The sequence below is a fragment of the Corvus hawaiiensis genome, chromosome 15 (genome assembly GCF_020740725.1).
Source record: "Corvus hawaiiensis isolate bCorHaw1 chromosome 15, bCorHaw1.pri.cur, whole genome shotgun sequence".
In the NCBI taxonomy this organism is placed as follows: domain Eukaryota; kingdom Metazoa; phylum Chordata; class Aves; order Passeriformes; family Corvidae; genus Corvus; species Corvus hawaiiensis.
The window spans coordinates 7,293,694-7,308,126 of record NC_063227.1 but is presented as its reverse complement, the minus strand read 5'-3'; the positions used below and the strand labels follow the sequence as shown (position 1 = coordinate 7,308,126).

At 49.4% G+C, this 14,433-nt stretch overlaps 2 protein-coding genes and 1 long non-coding RNA gene across 5 annotated transcripts; 1 reads left to right on the top strand and 2 right to left on the bottom strand.

Annotated features, from left to right (window-relative positions):
* Positions 1-1,910: 1,910 nt before the first annotated feature.
* Positions 1,911-3,073, bottom strand: LOC125333830. The gene is made up of 2 exons (XR_007206984.1): positions 2,780-3,073; positions 1,911-2,378 (listed from the first exon to the last, which is right to left on the bottom strand). It is a non-coding gene; the product is annotated as an uncharacterized LOC125333830 (long non-coding RNA).
* A 3,018-nt stretch (positions 3,074-6,091) lies between these two features.
* On the top strand, positions 6,092-10,529 carry SQSTM1 (sequestosome 1). 2 transcript variants are annotated; one of them, XM_048319425.1, is made up of 8 exons: positions 6,092-6,340; positions 6,488-6,583; positions 7,389-7,618; positions 7,739-7,895; positions 8,358-8,447; positions 8,948-9,192; positions 9,412-9,619; positions 10,228-10,529. In XM_048319425.1, the coding sequence occupies exons 1-8, from the start codon at positions 6,163-6,165 to the stop codon at positions 10,383-10,385; spliced, it is 1,362 nt and encodes a 453-aa protein (XP_048175382.1). In that variant the 5' UTR covers positions 6,092-6,162; the 3' UTR covers positions 10,386-10,529. The 2 variants fall into 2 exon arrangements, with proteins under 2 accessions (XP_048175382.1, XP_048175383.1); XM_048319426.1 differs by lacking the exon at positions 8,358-8,447.
* A 441-nt stretch (positions 10,530-10,970) lies between these two features.
* LOC125333521 (MRN complex interacting protein) lies at positions 10,971-14,342 on the bottom strand. 2 transcript variants are annotated; one of them, XM_048319427.1, is made up of 7 exons: positions 14,261-14,342; positions 14,125-14,184; positions 13,892-13,989; positions 12,655-12,724; positions 12,248-12,384; positions 11,902-12,004; positions 10,971-11,680 (listed from the first exon to the last, which is right to left on the bottom strand). In XM_048319427.1, the coding sequence occupies exons 1-7, from the start codon at positions 14,318-14,320 to the stop codon at positions 11,108-11,110; spliced, it is 1,101 nt and encodes a 366-aa protein (XP_048175384.1). In that variant the 5' UTR covers positions 14,321-14,342; the 3' UTR covers positions 10,971-11,107. The 2 variants fall into 2 exon arrangements, with proteins under 2 accessions (XP_048175384.1, XP_048175386.1); XM_048319429.1 differs by having other exon boundaries at positions 11,917-12,004.
* Between the last annotated feature and the right edge of the window lie 91 nt (positions 14,343-14,433).

Genomic DNA, 14,433 nt, shown 5'->3' with positions numbered 1-14,433 from the left:
TCTGTCTGCAGTGTGTGGGGGTGTGCACGTACCTGTGGCTGTGCCAGGGTGACGCACATCCCCCCACATGGACCCCCAGCAATGGCCCAATCCCTGCACACGTGGGTGCCCCTGGACAGAGGTGTGTGCTCAGCCCCTGTGCACAGGGATGTCCCCACGGGGTGCGCACAGCTGGGGGGTGCAGGATCAGGTCGGGGGCAGCAGTCCCTGGAGTCATGCAGGTATCCTCACTGCCATTACCACAGAAGTGTTTCATCTTGGTTAAGGAAACAGCATCCAATGTTTATTGAGAGTAAATCGAGGCCAGATGAATATCACAAAAAGAAGCTGCTGCCTGGAAGGACATTATCCCTCTTCCAAAGGACCTGGCAATCAAGGGTTATGACCTCAAGCTCATGCTTGCCTGGGTGAAGGACAGAAGAAATCAGATTAAAAATTTTGCTTCTGTTTTCTTCTGTTAATGGGTCCAGCTTATTTCGTTATAGACTGTACAGTGAGGTCAGGCTCCACAGGCATTTATTTGCCTTCATCATCTGAACTTGGTTCTGTGGGTGTGCATGAGGTCAGGCAGCTCAGGTGCCTTGTACGTGGGTACATAATTCCTGAACCAGTGAAAGTTGCCATCTTCCATTCCCCAGAGCTCTTTTAGCAAGTAAATATTTCTCAGACGTGTAAATATTGTAGGACTGGCTTCCAGTGATCAAAGTCTGTTGCTTGAAATGTTTGGATCAATTAGGGTGCAATGTACAGCAAGGCGTGTGCCCGTGCCAGAGGCAGGAGTGGTGATGCAGGCACTCAGCAATGCTCAGACACCGCCCCAGAGATGTCCCAAGTGGCAGGCAGGGATGAGCTGGGAGCCAGCCACCGTCTGTGGGCACATCCCCTCCCAGCAACATTCCAGCAGACATGGGAATCCTCCTGAAACAGGAAAATCTGGCGAATGGGTCCTCAGGCCTCTGCTCTGTTTCCTTCTGGAAAAGCGAGCGGCGAAGGGAGCCCAGGAGGGTGCGGGGGCTGCCTCCAGGTGCTCTGAGTGCCTCGTTGAGGGCCATGCACATTTATGAGGAAAAGCCCAGGTCGCCCATTTCTGCAGGTTATGGTTTTGTCTAACTGCATCCTTAGAATCTTCTCCAGTTCATGAAATAAACCACATTTTTCAAATCTTGAAATGGCCTCTCCCAGTGGTTAGAAGATGCGGGAAGGAAATCGGCAGAGGGAGCCCTTTGGACGGCATCAAAGGTTTCTACCTCCCTCCACTGACAGAAGCCAGGGAGGAGCTACAAGGCCCCGGTACAGATCACTGCTCGCACCAGGCACAACCCTGAGCAGGGAAATCCCTGAGCAGGGAAAGCCCTGAGCAGAACTCTCTGGAATGCTGAAAAAACCCCAGGGGCCGGGGCCTGGACCTGTGCATCCTGACCTGGATTTTACAAAGCATTGCCCAAGCAACCATCCCCCTCAGAACATGAGGCAGCAGCAGGTCCCACGTCTCAGGGCAGCCGAGCCCTGCAGCACTTGTCCAGCTCCATGGTGAGCTCCCACATTCCCAGGCTCAGCCTCCAGCCCAGCACACCCTCTGCCAGTGAAGCCTCCACCACAGCAGCAACAGCACTTGCACATCACAGCAAAGACCAGGGGCTCTGTCCCACCCAGCCCACTTGAGTTCTTACCTCAAACCCACGTGTCAAACCCAGGAGCCAACAGAAGGTCCACAGGAATTAATGGCAAAACCCCCCAAGAGGTGGCAGACAAGTAAGAGCTGCTGGTGGGGAAACGTTTTAGTCCATTAAATGGCTATTTATTGGCTGTTTATTTTCAGAGGTGCAAACTGCTCCCACCGCTCAGAATATGTGGTGTGTCTGCAGCGGAAGAGAAAAGAGGAACATTAATAATTTCTCCAAGACAATTAATTAGACTCTTTCCCAAGGATGAAGTTTAATCTAATTTCTGCTGTTATACTTTGTCTTCATAAAAGTCTGAAGAAATTAATGAGCTTTATACCACCCTCTCATGATAAAAACCTTGGGTTCTCTTGGAAAAATTGCAGTACCTGCCATTTTTCTCTCAGACCTGAAAAGGTCCCTTTTAATCTTGAAGTCCATCCCTCTGCTCCCAGTTTTATCTTTTATTCTGTTTTTAAAGTTTTGAGCAAATTTTGAGAAGTTTTGAGAAGTTTTGAGCTTTGGTCCTTTTTCAGAGCAAAGATTAAAATGTGAACTGCAGAGACACAAAATTCCAGCAGCAAATAGAGAGAAAAGGTTTTCTTAAGGTGATCTCATGATCTTTGAACAGTTGATGTTGGCAATGTTGAGCGTGCTGCAGAAATGAGGACCCTCCATGGGAAGCACTCCCATAGTAATCCACAGGTCCTGAGGCCACTACAAAAATTAGAAAGAGAAAACATTTATTATGCCTAGGTAGAAAATGTAACCCAGATTTATAGCTGATTTTATCTAGTGCTTTAAAGAGCTCAGCTCTGTAGTTTGGCCCATCTTCGGGCTTGGTCCTTCCCAGGCTGCTTTATGCAAGAAACAAAATAATTTCATTTTCTATGTGTTTTATAGGCTGCTGTGTTCAAACATCACCAGGGTTTGTTTCACTGCAGTATAAATGTTTCCAAATCTCCTTAGCCACGAGAGAGGAAGATGACAACAGAGTGCTTTACCTTCAATGTGTTGACATGTTGATGCTTTAATTCAGGGCAAAAGCTACAAGTCAGGTTCTCAAAGCAACACTTGCCCCAAGCAATTTGCGTAGGTTGTAAAAAGCTCTTTCTCACCTTCAGGAACACAAGATCCTTATGGAATTGCATGACACCCCCAGCGTGCTTGTACCTTGTGCCTGCTCTCCACCTATTCTTCTATCTGCTCCTCTGTCTCAGTGAAAAAACTGTCCCAGAGTTTTCTGCCCTTAAAAGTTTCACGTCACAGCAATGAGAAACGCTGCTGAGCCTGTGTAAACACCTGACATGGCACAGGTAAACTTCAGGAAAGCATAGCCTCAAAAATGAGACAGCAAAAAACTCCCTGCTCGGCTTTCTGCTCTGCCTGTGCCAATGAGGAAGGAGGGCTCTGCTTCCGAGGCATGAACAGTGTTTTCACTGGGCTGGAGGAGGAGGGAAGTGGTCATGGGACCGGGCTGAGTCACCAGCGTCTGACCCGACATGTCTGGAGCATCCTGCACCTCTCCAGAAGCCTCTAGAAGGAGCGTGTAGGATTGCAGTGTGTGGATGGGGCACTTGGTGCAGCCTGGAGAGCTACACATGGTCCCTCCATCACCACACACTGTCCTGCCAGAGCCGGGGGGCACAGGGGCCAAATCCTCCCCTTCTCACCAGGAGTGCTGGGACAGTGATGGGAGCCTCGGGCTGGAGCAATGATTTGGGGGAAAATTTCCTCTGGAAAATCCTCATCAGCCTCTGCTGTGGTTTGCAAGCAAGGAAAAGATTTGACATCCCCCTCCCCCACCCCACCTTGTTCCCCCCCAGGGTTTTTTTACAGCAAACATGCAAAGTTTGGACATAAGGAGTATTTCTGGTGATTGTGCCCTCGGAACAAAAAACTCACCAAATATTTTTAAACATTTCCCAGCAGAAGTGGGTGTAGAGAGAAAGCAGAACACTGAAGGGATGCTAATTGCTCCTTTTTAAGCCTTTCCTCTCTAACTTGAATTTTTAAACTCCAACAGCTTTTTTCCTGTTCCTTTTACTGTTCCTTTGCTACACCCATCTGTGAAGCTGGTTGCTCAGCACCTGGGGCCAACAAGCCACTTTTTGGGCAGGGGTTGCTGTGCTGCTATGGGATTCCTATGGAACCATAAGAAAATATCCACATAGCCACTGCTTCACGCTGAGAATGCCAAAATCCAGATCCACTTACAAACAGAGGGAGAAACTTCTCAAGTGGATCTGGGAATACAGCGCAGCTCCTCGTGTGGCTTCTTCTAGGGGCCGAGGAACCAGCCAGAGGCAGATTCCCGGGCTGGAGAGAATGGGGGAGAGCGAGATCTGAGCTGAGAAAGGGCTTGCTGGGAGGAAATCCCCGACCTCGAGGAGGAGACTCACTGAGTCACCCCTGTCCCGTGATCGGTGAGGTAAGCCAACAACAGACCGGTGAAAGCCTGTTTTCCTTATGTTTTGTAAAAGTGCATGATGTCATACCCAGAAAGCTGAGCGTGACTCAGCATGTCCCACCAGGAGAATTGGATTAAAGTGGACACAGAGGAAAACTCAGATTTGTGATTTTACTTCAGCGCATTGCTTCATAATTATAAATGCAACAATCAATTAGCCTGGAGACAGAACTGACATGAAAAGACGCGGCAACCTGAGGACAGCCCCCCTGCCTCAAACACCACTCAAGCACAGGCAGGGGTGGAGAAGGGAATAGGAATTGGTGCTGTCTGGGACAGTGGCAACTTGGAACCTAAGGAATGAATGTGCTGGAGCTGGATCTCAAAATACGAGTCTCTGGCATTATAGATGAGATCAAAAGTGGCCCTTGGGGTCCTCAGAAACAGGGCATGAGATGAACATGCTGGAGGTGCTGCATGGTGAGGCAGATCCAACACTGGCAGAGTGTCCTGTACTGCATGTCCTGCTTCTGCTGGTGCCACAGCAGATTTTATGGAGAAAAACCATAATCCAACAATGTCAAGTCATCAGCTTTCAGACATAAGGATGCACACAGCAAACAGGCAAAAGGGAAGGTGAGTGCAATACAGGTTTGCTGCCTACCCAAACCTTTCAATACTTCCTGCTGTAAAAGTCGCTGAATCATTTCCTATATCCATCCTTCATCCGCGCTTCCACCTGAATCTGCTGGTGTTTAAACTTTAACTCACTGCTTTGTGGTAGAAATATTAGCCATGTCATACCTAGAAACTGAATTTTCTAGAAAACATTTTGACTTAAATGGGGCAAACTTTTCCACTGTAAATACTATTTTCCAGGAAAGGGTTGCAATTTCAACATCGCCACACATATGCCAAAAATGTCTCTACATGAAGGGCCAAGTGTTTTAACATATATACTTTAGGTCAAGAAATAAACTACCTTCCCAATGTGGAAATTAAAATGTATGCTTCTCTTGATTACAGATGATAAATCGTGACACAGTTTCTCCTAAGTTCTTAGTATCTTAAACCAAGAAATACAGCACCGAGAGTCAGAGTGGTCAGGCCCTTGGGTGAAAGGAAATTAACACCAACAAGGAACCTAATAATCATTGATCCATCATTATTTAATTATGCTTGGACAGCACAGACGGTGTGTTCTGCCAGCTGAACCCTCCTGTGGCTGGATTAAGAGGCCTGTCAGCTGTATCTGATCTGCAAAAAAATACTGCTGCCAACCAGCTTGGAAAGGCCTCAGCACATCCTCCTGAATGTCAGTTGTGTTTACACCAGTGTCTTTATTTTTAGCCCCCCTTCCAAAACACGGGGTTCGGGGGAGAGTTATTTATTCCTGCTATGCTCGGCACGCAAACCCCTCCGGTGGGTGCTACACGAGCAGGGCTGGCGCGTGGCTCCCCACCTCTGTTCCCCGGCCGAGTTGGCCCTGTTTGCCACGATGGAAGGGACAAGCAGGGCCGGGATGGCCAAGTGCCGCGTTTGCACGTGGCTCGGCGTATCTTGGTGGCCGCTGCCGAACGGTGATGGGACCAGGACAGCCCAGAGCTGCCCCACGGTGCGATTGTTTCCCCACCGGTGTGTCTCGGAGGCCACCCAGAAGGTCCCTATGCCGCACTCACTCCCCGCCGCCCAGGCCCCGCTGGTGCTTTGGCGACCACAACAACCCCGTGCCCCCAGACCCTCCTGGCACTGCCCCGGGGCGCAAACCTGGGCACAGGAGCTGCTCCCGGGGGCCGAACAGGGCAGGGGGCAGACACGGGCATTTGCACGCATCCACAGGTTTTTCCACAGGTTTTCCCGGCTGCAGGAAAACGTGCCTTGAACGCTTTCCCCTCGGCGCTAGATGGGGACGGACCGGGCCCGGGGGCAGCAGGGGCGTGGCCTGGCCCGAAAGGGGCGGGGGCTCCCGGGGCGGGGCCTGTGCCGTGGCGCTATAAAAGCGGCCGCCGCGGGATCGCTGTAGCAGCTGCTCGCTCCGCCCTGTGTCTGCCTCTCCCGGCTTTCGGCCGCAATTCCTGCTGCGCCACAGCCATGGCGGCGCTGACGGTGAAAGCCTACCTGCTGGGCAAGGAGGAGACGGCCCGCGAGATCCGCCGCTTCTCCCTGCCGCCGCCCGCCCGCTACCGGGCCATCTACGACCGTGTCGCCGAGCTCTTCCAGGGGCTGCTGCGGGCCGGGCCGCCGCCCGCCTTCCGCATGCACTACAAGGGTGAGCGGGGCAGGGGCTGCGCTGCGGGCCGGGCCCCGGGGGGGGGTGTCCCGGGGATGGCAGGTGTCGGGGTGCGGAGTTCTGGGTACCCCGTTACCCCCCGTGACACCCGACCGGGCCCCTCATCCTGCCCTTCGCCATTTACAGATGAGGACGGGGACCTGATCGCTTTTTCCACCGACGAGGAGCTGGAGTTGGCGATGCCGTATGTGCAGGATGGCGTATTCCGTGTTTACATCAAAGGTACGGCCGCGCAGCTCCGGAGGGTTACAGCGGGTCTCGGCTGAGCGCTTCCTGGCAGCGCTCCCAAAACCGGACAAGCCAGCCCCGGCCCTTCCCCGTGTCCTCAAGGGCCTGGTGGAAGCTGCGGCCTCTGCGGGGAGGTTAAATAAAGGGCAGTGTAATATGACAGAACATGAATCTTCCCCGATGAGGTGGGATAAACAGACCACAAGTTTCCTCCTTGCCCTATCAGCTGGTCCAATGCGAGGCTCTGTTGTCATTCTTGTTCCTTGGATACACTAAACTGGCACTGGTATTTTAAAATATTCACAACAACTTGTTAGCCTTAATTCCACTCTCCTAGTGCATAGTTGCTTGATAGTCCCTTATGTTCAGGTAGATGCTTTCAAAGCTTTATCTGCAGTTCATCTAGTGAGCCACACCTGTTGTCCCTGTTCTCATGTTATGCTTCCTGGCGTTCGCCTTCCTAATTCCTTCTCTAGAAACATTTTGTTCTTGCAGCGCTTGGGAAGGTAGGATGAAAAGCTAGATTAGGTGGTGCAGTACTAATCTAAAATAAGCATGCCAAGAGATATTTAGGGTAAGGCATGCTTGGTTTCAGGGGAAGGTCTCTTTGCAAAACCTCTTTGCACGTGGTTTAAGGTGTCTTACATGAGCTTGGCTTAGATTTGGCAGCCAGTGTAAAAATAAACTGACCTAGTAAGTCAACACTGCTTTGATGGGCTGTTTGTGCTTCCTCTTCTGCCTGATTTCCAGCCTGTAAATAGTAACCTGTTCTTGATGCAAAGTTTCCTTTTCTTAACAGAGAAAAAGGAGTGCAAGCGGGAGCACCGCTCACAGTGCAGCCAGGAGCCTCCCCGCAACATGGTGCACCCCAATGTCATCTGTGATGGCTGTGAGGGACCCGTGGTGGGGACCAGGTTCAAGTGCAGTGTCTGTCCAGACTATGACCTGTGTAGCACCTGTGAGGGGAAAGGAATCCACAAGGAGCACAACATGGTGATGTTCCAAAGCCCACTGCTTAATCCATTTGAGGTGAGCAAAATCTATGGATGGGAACTGATGAATGGGAGATTACTCAAATTCACATTCTGAGTTTCAGTTGCTCAGAACGTGGTTGTGTGAACAGTGTTACATGAATGTTACCCTTTACAGTGGCTTCCCCGAGGACGCTGGCTCCGTAAAATGCGCCATGGTGTTCCACCCTTCCCGTGGATGCACTGCTGGGGGTATCCTGGGCCTGCAGCTCCCTGCCAGAACTCAGAGCAAGCTGAAGCCACTGCTGCAGCCCCCAGTGCACCTGCTGCAGAAGGTAAGAGGTGATGCCCTGGTAGACAAGGTGGTAGTGGTGGAGCCTCAGACTAGCTGAGGTTCTGTAGCACAGGGTAGAGTCTGAGTGGGAAAATAAACACAAGAACTGATCTAATTTGCTTGAAATAATTGGCACAAAGTACGATTACTTTAAGGTGTGCTTGGGCTCATGCAATCAATGAGGATACAGATAAAGTATCTGGAACCAAACCAACCCAAGCTGTTAGGTCAAGCATGTCACTATTCTACTCCAGATCTGCCTTTCAGCATGGGTAATGAGCCATAACAATGCTAGTGCTGGCTTTCTGTTCCAGGGGTAGCTCAGTTAGTTTTTCTCTGTAGTGCTTTGTTGTGTGATGTATGTGAGCGACAGGAATGAGCACTAAGCTGCTGTGGGGACACACCCTCTGTAGGTGCCCTTTCCCTCTGAGCTTGTGTGTGCTAACAGAAATTGTTTTTCTAGAAGCTTCTACTAACAGCCAGCCTCAGGACCCCAATGTCACCTTCCTAAAGAATGTTGGGGAGAGTGTTGCAGCTTTTCTGAGCCCCCTGGGTAAGTGACTTACAATTTGTTACCAGTCCCTGACACTGGTTTACAGGCCTGTTTAACAGGAGCAGCAGTCAGCTGTTGTGACTGGTCTTGGAACCATCTCCTAAGCCTCAAAGGCTTAATTTAACTTGGATACTAATAATGCCTAGGCTTAGAATGGCCACTTTGAGACAAAGTGAGGAAAGATTTCATAACATGTCAGCACTGTAACTTCAAGTCAGTGGTGACTGGATTTTGCCTGGTTTCTGTGGACATAGATACAACTTCTGCTCTGGCCCTTTAAATATGTGGCTCGTCTGTGTAGATGAAGATGATGATACAGTGCTTAGCTATTCTTTATTAAAGAAGGCTTTGCATTTTAATTCCTGCATGTTACATGGCAAACTGTAGGATGTGAGAGAAACCTTAAGAGTGTAGAGCAGGAATTGATCCATTTAGGATCATTTAGGCCTGTGCTTTGGAAAAATCTCTTAAGACTTTGTCCACCTCAAATGCATTTCTAGGTATTGAAGTTGATATCGATGTGGAACACAGAGGAGAGAGAAGCAAAGTGACTCCCACTTCTGCCAACCAAGAGAATACCAATGCTGAGGCAACCAACAGTACTCCAACCCAGAATCTTCAGACCAAAGCAGACTGGAATAATACAGACTCTGCTACACAAGTAAACGTTGTTGCAGAACAGATACAAGACATGGTGATAGATCCTGTGCCCACACAAATGGAAGATGGAAGCTTCCACTCCCAGGTACAGGAACTATGACAGTAATTGAATATCATCACTTAGCATGCACGGTGGGAGTGAATATTAAAATGAGAGCAGATGAAATTATATACAGCACTGTTACAGGTGTAAAAGGTGGTGGGACTTCTTGTGGATGTAATTCTCTGTATTAAAGGCAGACAGGAGTGTGCATCCTGCCTGAAAAGCACTACAGCACCTGGACCTTTTTTCTATCCATTTCAGGAGCACAGTGAGTCCAGCAGTTCATCGGGGGGTGAGGAGGACTGGACCCACTTATCATCCAAAGAAGTGGATCCTTCCACAGGTGAACTGCAGTCTTTGCAAATGCCAGACACAGATGGTCCCAGCTCCCTGGATGTGCCTCGGGATCCTCCCCAGCCAGGACCTACAGGACTGCGAGAAGCTGCTCTCTACCCACACCTCCCCCCAGGTAGGAGAGTGTGTGCAGGTTTCATAGCTGAGAGTAGCTCTGGCTTGGGAACTGTCAGCTTGGCCTGACACAAGCAGACTTGTTACAGAGCTGGTAGAAACCAAAGCTGTGTAAGTTAGAGCTAAACCTGTCCCTGACTTGGGCAGGTTTGGCAGTTCTTGTACCCTGTTAGAGGTGATCAGGTGGTTCTTCTCTTGAATGTTGCTAAGTCTTAACCAGATGTCTGACCTTAGGCTAATACACCATTTGAAAAACATGAGATAGGTGCTGTCCTCAGTTGTGTCCTTGCTGTGTACTGCTCAAGAGAGCTGTTTAATGCAGGATGGGAACCAGTACATCCTGTGGCTTTAGGGCAGCACTTTTCTGGTGGGAGCAGTAACAGTATCCAAGGCCCCTTCACTGAGATCAGCAGCACTGAGTCCCACAGCAAGGCCAGCTGAGCCTGACTAAGCGGTTTCCTTAGCTCTGATTATGTATTGTTTATCTCAAACATCTGCACTGGGGGGAGACACAGAAGAGCGTGTCTCCTCACAAAGTGCTACCAGAGCCTTGCCTGGTTTGCCAATTACATGAAATAGCTGAACTCTCAACTATTATTCTCTTCACAGAAGCAGACCCTCGCCTCATTGAGTCCCTGTCCCAGATGCTCTCCATGGGCTTCTCTGATGAGGGTGGATGGCTCACTCGGCTCCTGCAGACCAAGAACTGTGACATTGGGGCAGCACTAGATGCCATCCAGTATTCTAAGCAGCCACCTCACTTGTAGTAGTAACAAAAAGCAATTTTCTAGCTGAAAGCAGATAATGCAGCACAAGCTACTGTGGTTAATCTTTCTTCCTACTCTGGGTTTCTGTCTCATGTTATTCAGTGCTTGTAGAATGGAAGGAAAAATAAATACTACTGCATGTGATGTCTGTGTGAGCATTTCAGTATCACAGCTATGTTATTTACTGGACTAGGCTAAAACCACAAAGCATATCTGCTAAAGCTAAAACCACAAAAAGGCAGATCTCCCTTTTTGCACATACTTTGATGTGCACTTAGGGCTACACTGAAGAAGAGAAATGCAATCCCTTTGCTGGCTCTGGAGCTTGCTCACAGCTCTGGAAGAAAGGGTTGCTATGGGAGATCGAAACAATGATGTAGTCCAGGGAAAAAGACCTGTAGTTTGTAAGGAGTCAATCACAGAACTTAATTGTACTGGCCAGGAATCCTTAAAGCCTGGAGCTTTCTCTCCCGAAGCTGACCTACTTCCATTCCTATTTCTAGCTGCTGAGGTTGCTAGACAACACCGTAACCTGAGAGCAACAGTCTCTTCCCCCTCCTTCCCTTCCCCCCAAACACAACCATCAAGCAACTAAACAACTTTACTAGTACAGTTCTCTATGGCTTTGAGTGAAACCACCTTCAGTTCAGAACTGTGCCTCAGTAAACAACATATCAAATGCATTAGAGACAATAAAGGCATGCTCAAGATGCCTGTACTTCTCACAGATCATCATCAAACTCCTCACCTGTGCAGAAGAGTTGCTCACAAGAAATGCTGCTCAGCTTTGGCACAAGGTTAGAGTTAGTAAGGGTATTTGCCCTCCCTGTGCTACCCAAGCAGCACCTTCCTGCAGTGGTCTCTGCACCAGATCCTGCCCTTAGCACCTGGCTCTGAGGTTCTCTGAGCACATCCTCAACTGCGCAACTGCTGCTGGGTGGTCTTGAGGCCAGATCCTCAGTGCTAGCAACACACTTTTTAAATTCAAAACCTCTACCCTGAGGCAGAGTTTGTCCAGCCTGTCCTAAGCACCTCCAAGCCCCACCAGCCACGGTGCTGTCCAGCCCCACACCTCCACTGCCCTCCTGTAGTGCCATGGCCACTGCACCAGCATTTTCACTAGAGTTGTCAGATGATGAGAGAAATTTTCTCCACTTGGATGGTTTGGTACAAGGAGTTGAAGGTTGTGTATTCTCCTCAGGCACTACAGACTCACAGACAGCAGGAACCACACTGCCTCCAGAACCAGCATCCCCATCATGTCCATCAGGCACTGTTACAAAGCATTTCTTGTGCTGTAAGAAGGGAGAGAACTTAGTTATAAATGCAGCGCAGAAGCATTAAAGGTGGCATTGGCTTTGTCTGAATAAAACCTTTCAGAGAGAAACCCCCAACATACTTTTTTTCTCCCCAGTCATTCATTGGCTTGCTTGGAGAAGAGCAGAGAAAGCCTCACAGAAATTCAAAATTATGATGATACAGAAGAAGTCAGAAGCATCTTCTGTAGCTAAAGTACCTCAGTGGTTTTAACCTTTTTGGCTTGGTAGACAAGCTGAGAAACTCCACTTTCTTCTGCAAGCTCTGGAACATCACTGGAGAGGAAGCGCTTCTGGTGTTTCCTGGCCAAGAAAACCATTCACAAAGAGGACAGATTAGATCCACTGTGACTCTTTCCACAGATCACCAGAGAGGTTCATACAATGCATGGCTCTTTATCCCCAAATGCCAAACCCCTACTCAGCTCAGGTCATACACTACAACCTGCACTTAGCTCAGATCTCAGAGATGAGCTGCCTCCCACACCTCCTAATCAAGTGTCACCACTCGGGGGCAGGAATTACAAAACCAAGCTCTCTCTGTACCTTTGTTCTCCCACAGTGTTCTTTCTCTGGGAACAGAACTGTTGCCTTTCTAGAGCTGCCTCCTCCTCGTCGTCTTCCTGATCCTCACTCTTCTGGTCCAGATATTTACTCCAGCGACTGCCTTCTGTCCTTCCCTCCTACAACACTGGAGAATTACTAAAACCAGCAAAACATGGGGGTTCTGATATTGTTTCACATGTGCCAAATGCCTCAAATCATGAATCAGTTTAGGACACGTTCCTGTATCACGTTCCCAGGTTCAGTTCTGAGCGAAACGGTTTCTGTGTACATCTCCCTCTGCAGGAGTCTCTGCTTTGACACACCATTTCAGCTGTCTGAACCACATCAAGGGATCACTGGTTTCACTGGGATTCACCCAGGACACAATGACTTTGTAGGGATCTTACCTGCTGGACTGAACTGTCCTCACATTGTGCTGCTCTATTTTTGCTGTCATTTACAGATTCTTCTGCACACCTAAAACAGAGATTTAAACTACTATTTCTAGAACACACTCCTGTCTGTTGATTTATAGGCTTCAACTCACCCAGTCATAGCACAGGGGATTGAAGAGAAAGCATGGATAGGAACGCTGGATAGGAGACATATCAGAAAAAACAGGATCTATGGAATAACTTAGGCCAAATGAATGATTTGCAAGATACATTGCACAAATACTTGATTAAATCTAGTCAGAGGGTAGCCCTCCTTGTTGCTACACAGAGTTGCAAGTTTGATCTAAAGCCACTAGTCATGAAATGACAAATTTTAATTGAGCACAACTAGGGATATAACAGTGTTTGTTTGGTACAACAGCTTAAACTCACTAATTTTATCCCATGAAAGCAAGGAAAAAGGGAAGTTGTTTCACAATGTTTTGAATTTCACAATTCTTTGAGAATAAAAATAGCAACACTTTTTGATAAAGTGAACAATGAGTTTTCTTCCCCAAGCTTAGCCCTGAAGCACTGTGTAGTCAGAACTAAGTTATGTAACTACCCTTGACTGATCTCTGAAAATAACTTTGCGTAAAAAGGAGGCTGGACCAGTTCAAGACCACGTCCAGATTGGATGATTTATAAGCAGATTCAGGAATGAAATAAACAGGAAGGTGTTACTCAGATTTTCCAGCCCAGCAGGAATTACACTGAAGTGTTTGCACTGAACCAGTCTTTTATCAATAGCAGCACTGATTACTCAACAGATTTACAGTGTGAACCCCTTAAATGCCAACAGTTAGGCAGCAACTTCTTCAAATGGATGTTTTCTGAGGATGTAAACTGTAAAATGGACGCCTCCACAGTCAGCTCATCAAACAGTACTTAAGAAAGACCAAATTTTAAAAAACAACACAACAAACCCAAACCCTATTGCATATGTATTAATGAGTAAAGGCCTTACCAACACATGCTACTGATCACCTAAAGTTACATGAAAGAAATCCTTGTCAAAAGAAACATGCTGGGACACTAAACCTTGCTCCTAATGAGGTGAGGACAAAACTGGCACGGTCAAGGCTTCTCAACAGGCCAGAAAACCCTCCCGTGACACGCTCAGGTTGGGCAACAGGCACCCAGAGTGTGAAGGTGCACATCAGCTGCAGCACATCGAAAGCAACGAGCAGGTAAAGGTTAAACACTGTACCAAGATGTCCAACCAAGCGCCTCCTCTGCTTCACCCTGCAGCAAGTTCAGCTTCTGGACGTGGCGCCTGCACTCCAGGCCCGAGCCCTGGCCATAGACCTGCAGGGAATGAATGAGCACAAGGCTGAGGGAGCAGCCAGAGGGGCACAGCGCGAGGTGAGGCGGCACCCCAGGTGCCACCGAGGTGCGAACCAGGGCCAGAACACGCGGCTGAGGGTGTGGGGCCGCCCTCACCTTCTGCACGGCCTGCCGCTGGCCGCACACGCTGCAGCTCCACCGCCCGCTGCGCTTGGCCTGGGAGGGCACAGAGGGGTCGGTCAGAGCCCGGAACCCACTGCCCCCGTCCCGTCCCGGCCCGCCCCATCCCCACCTGCTGCCCCTGGAAGCGGCGGCAGCGGCAGCACCGCAGCACCCAGAACCGCTGCGCCATCACCGTCACGTGACCCCGCCAGAGCCGCCACCGCCCCCCAGCGGCGGCACCGGGCAGTGACAGCGGCACCGGGCAGCGACACCGGGCAGCGACAGCGGCACCGGGCAGCGACA

Bases quoted from the DNA above. Each gene is read 5' to 3' on its own strand.
- SQSTM1 (XM_048319425.1), top strand. From the start codon at position 6,163: ATGGCGGCGCTGACGGTGAAAGCCTACCTGCTGGGCAAGGAGGAGACG. The intron at 7,619-7,738 runs GTGAGCAAAATC...TACCCTTTACAG, and splicing joins CACTGCTTAATCCATTTGAG to TGGCTTCCCCGAGGACGCTG. The intron at 7,896-8,357 runs GTAAGAGGTGAT...TTGTTTTTCTAG, and splicing joins CAGTGCACCTGCTGCAGAAG to AAGCTTCTACTAACAGCCAG.
- LOC125333521 (XM_048319427.1), bottom strand. From the start codon at position 14,320: ATGGCGCAGCGGTTCTGGGTGCTGCGGTGCTGCCGCTGCCGCCGCTTC. The intron at 13,990-14,124 runs GTGAGGGCGGCC...CATTCCCTGCAG, and splicing joins AGCGGCAGGCCGTGCAGAAG to GTCTATGGCCAGGGCTCGGG. The intron at 12,725-13,891 runs GTACAGTGTTTA...TCTCTGTTTTAG, and splicing joins GCGCTTGGTTGGACATCTTG to GTGTGCAGAAGAATCTGTAA.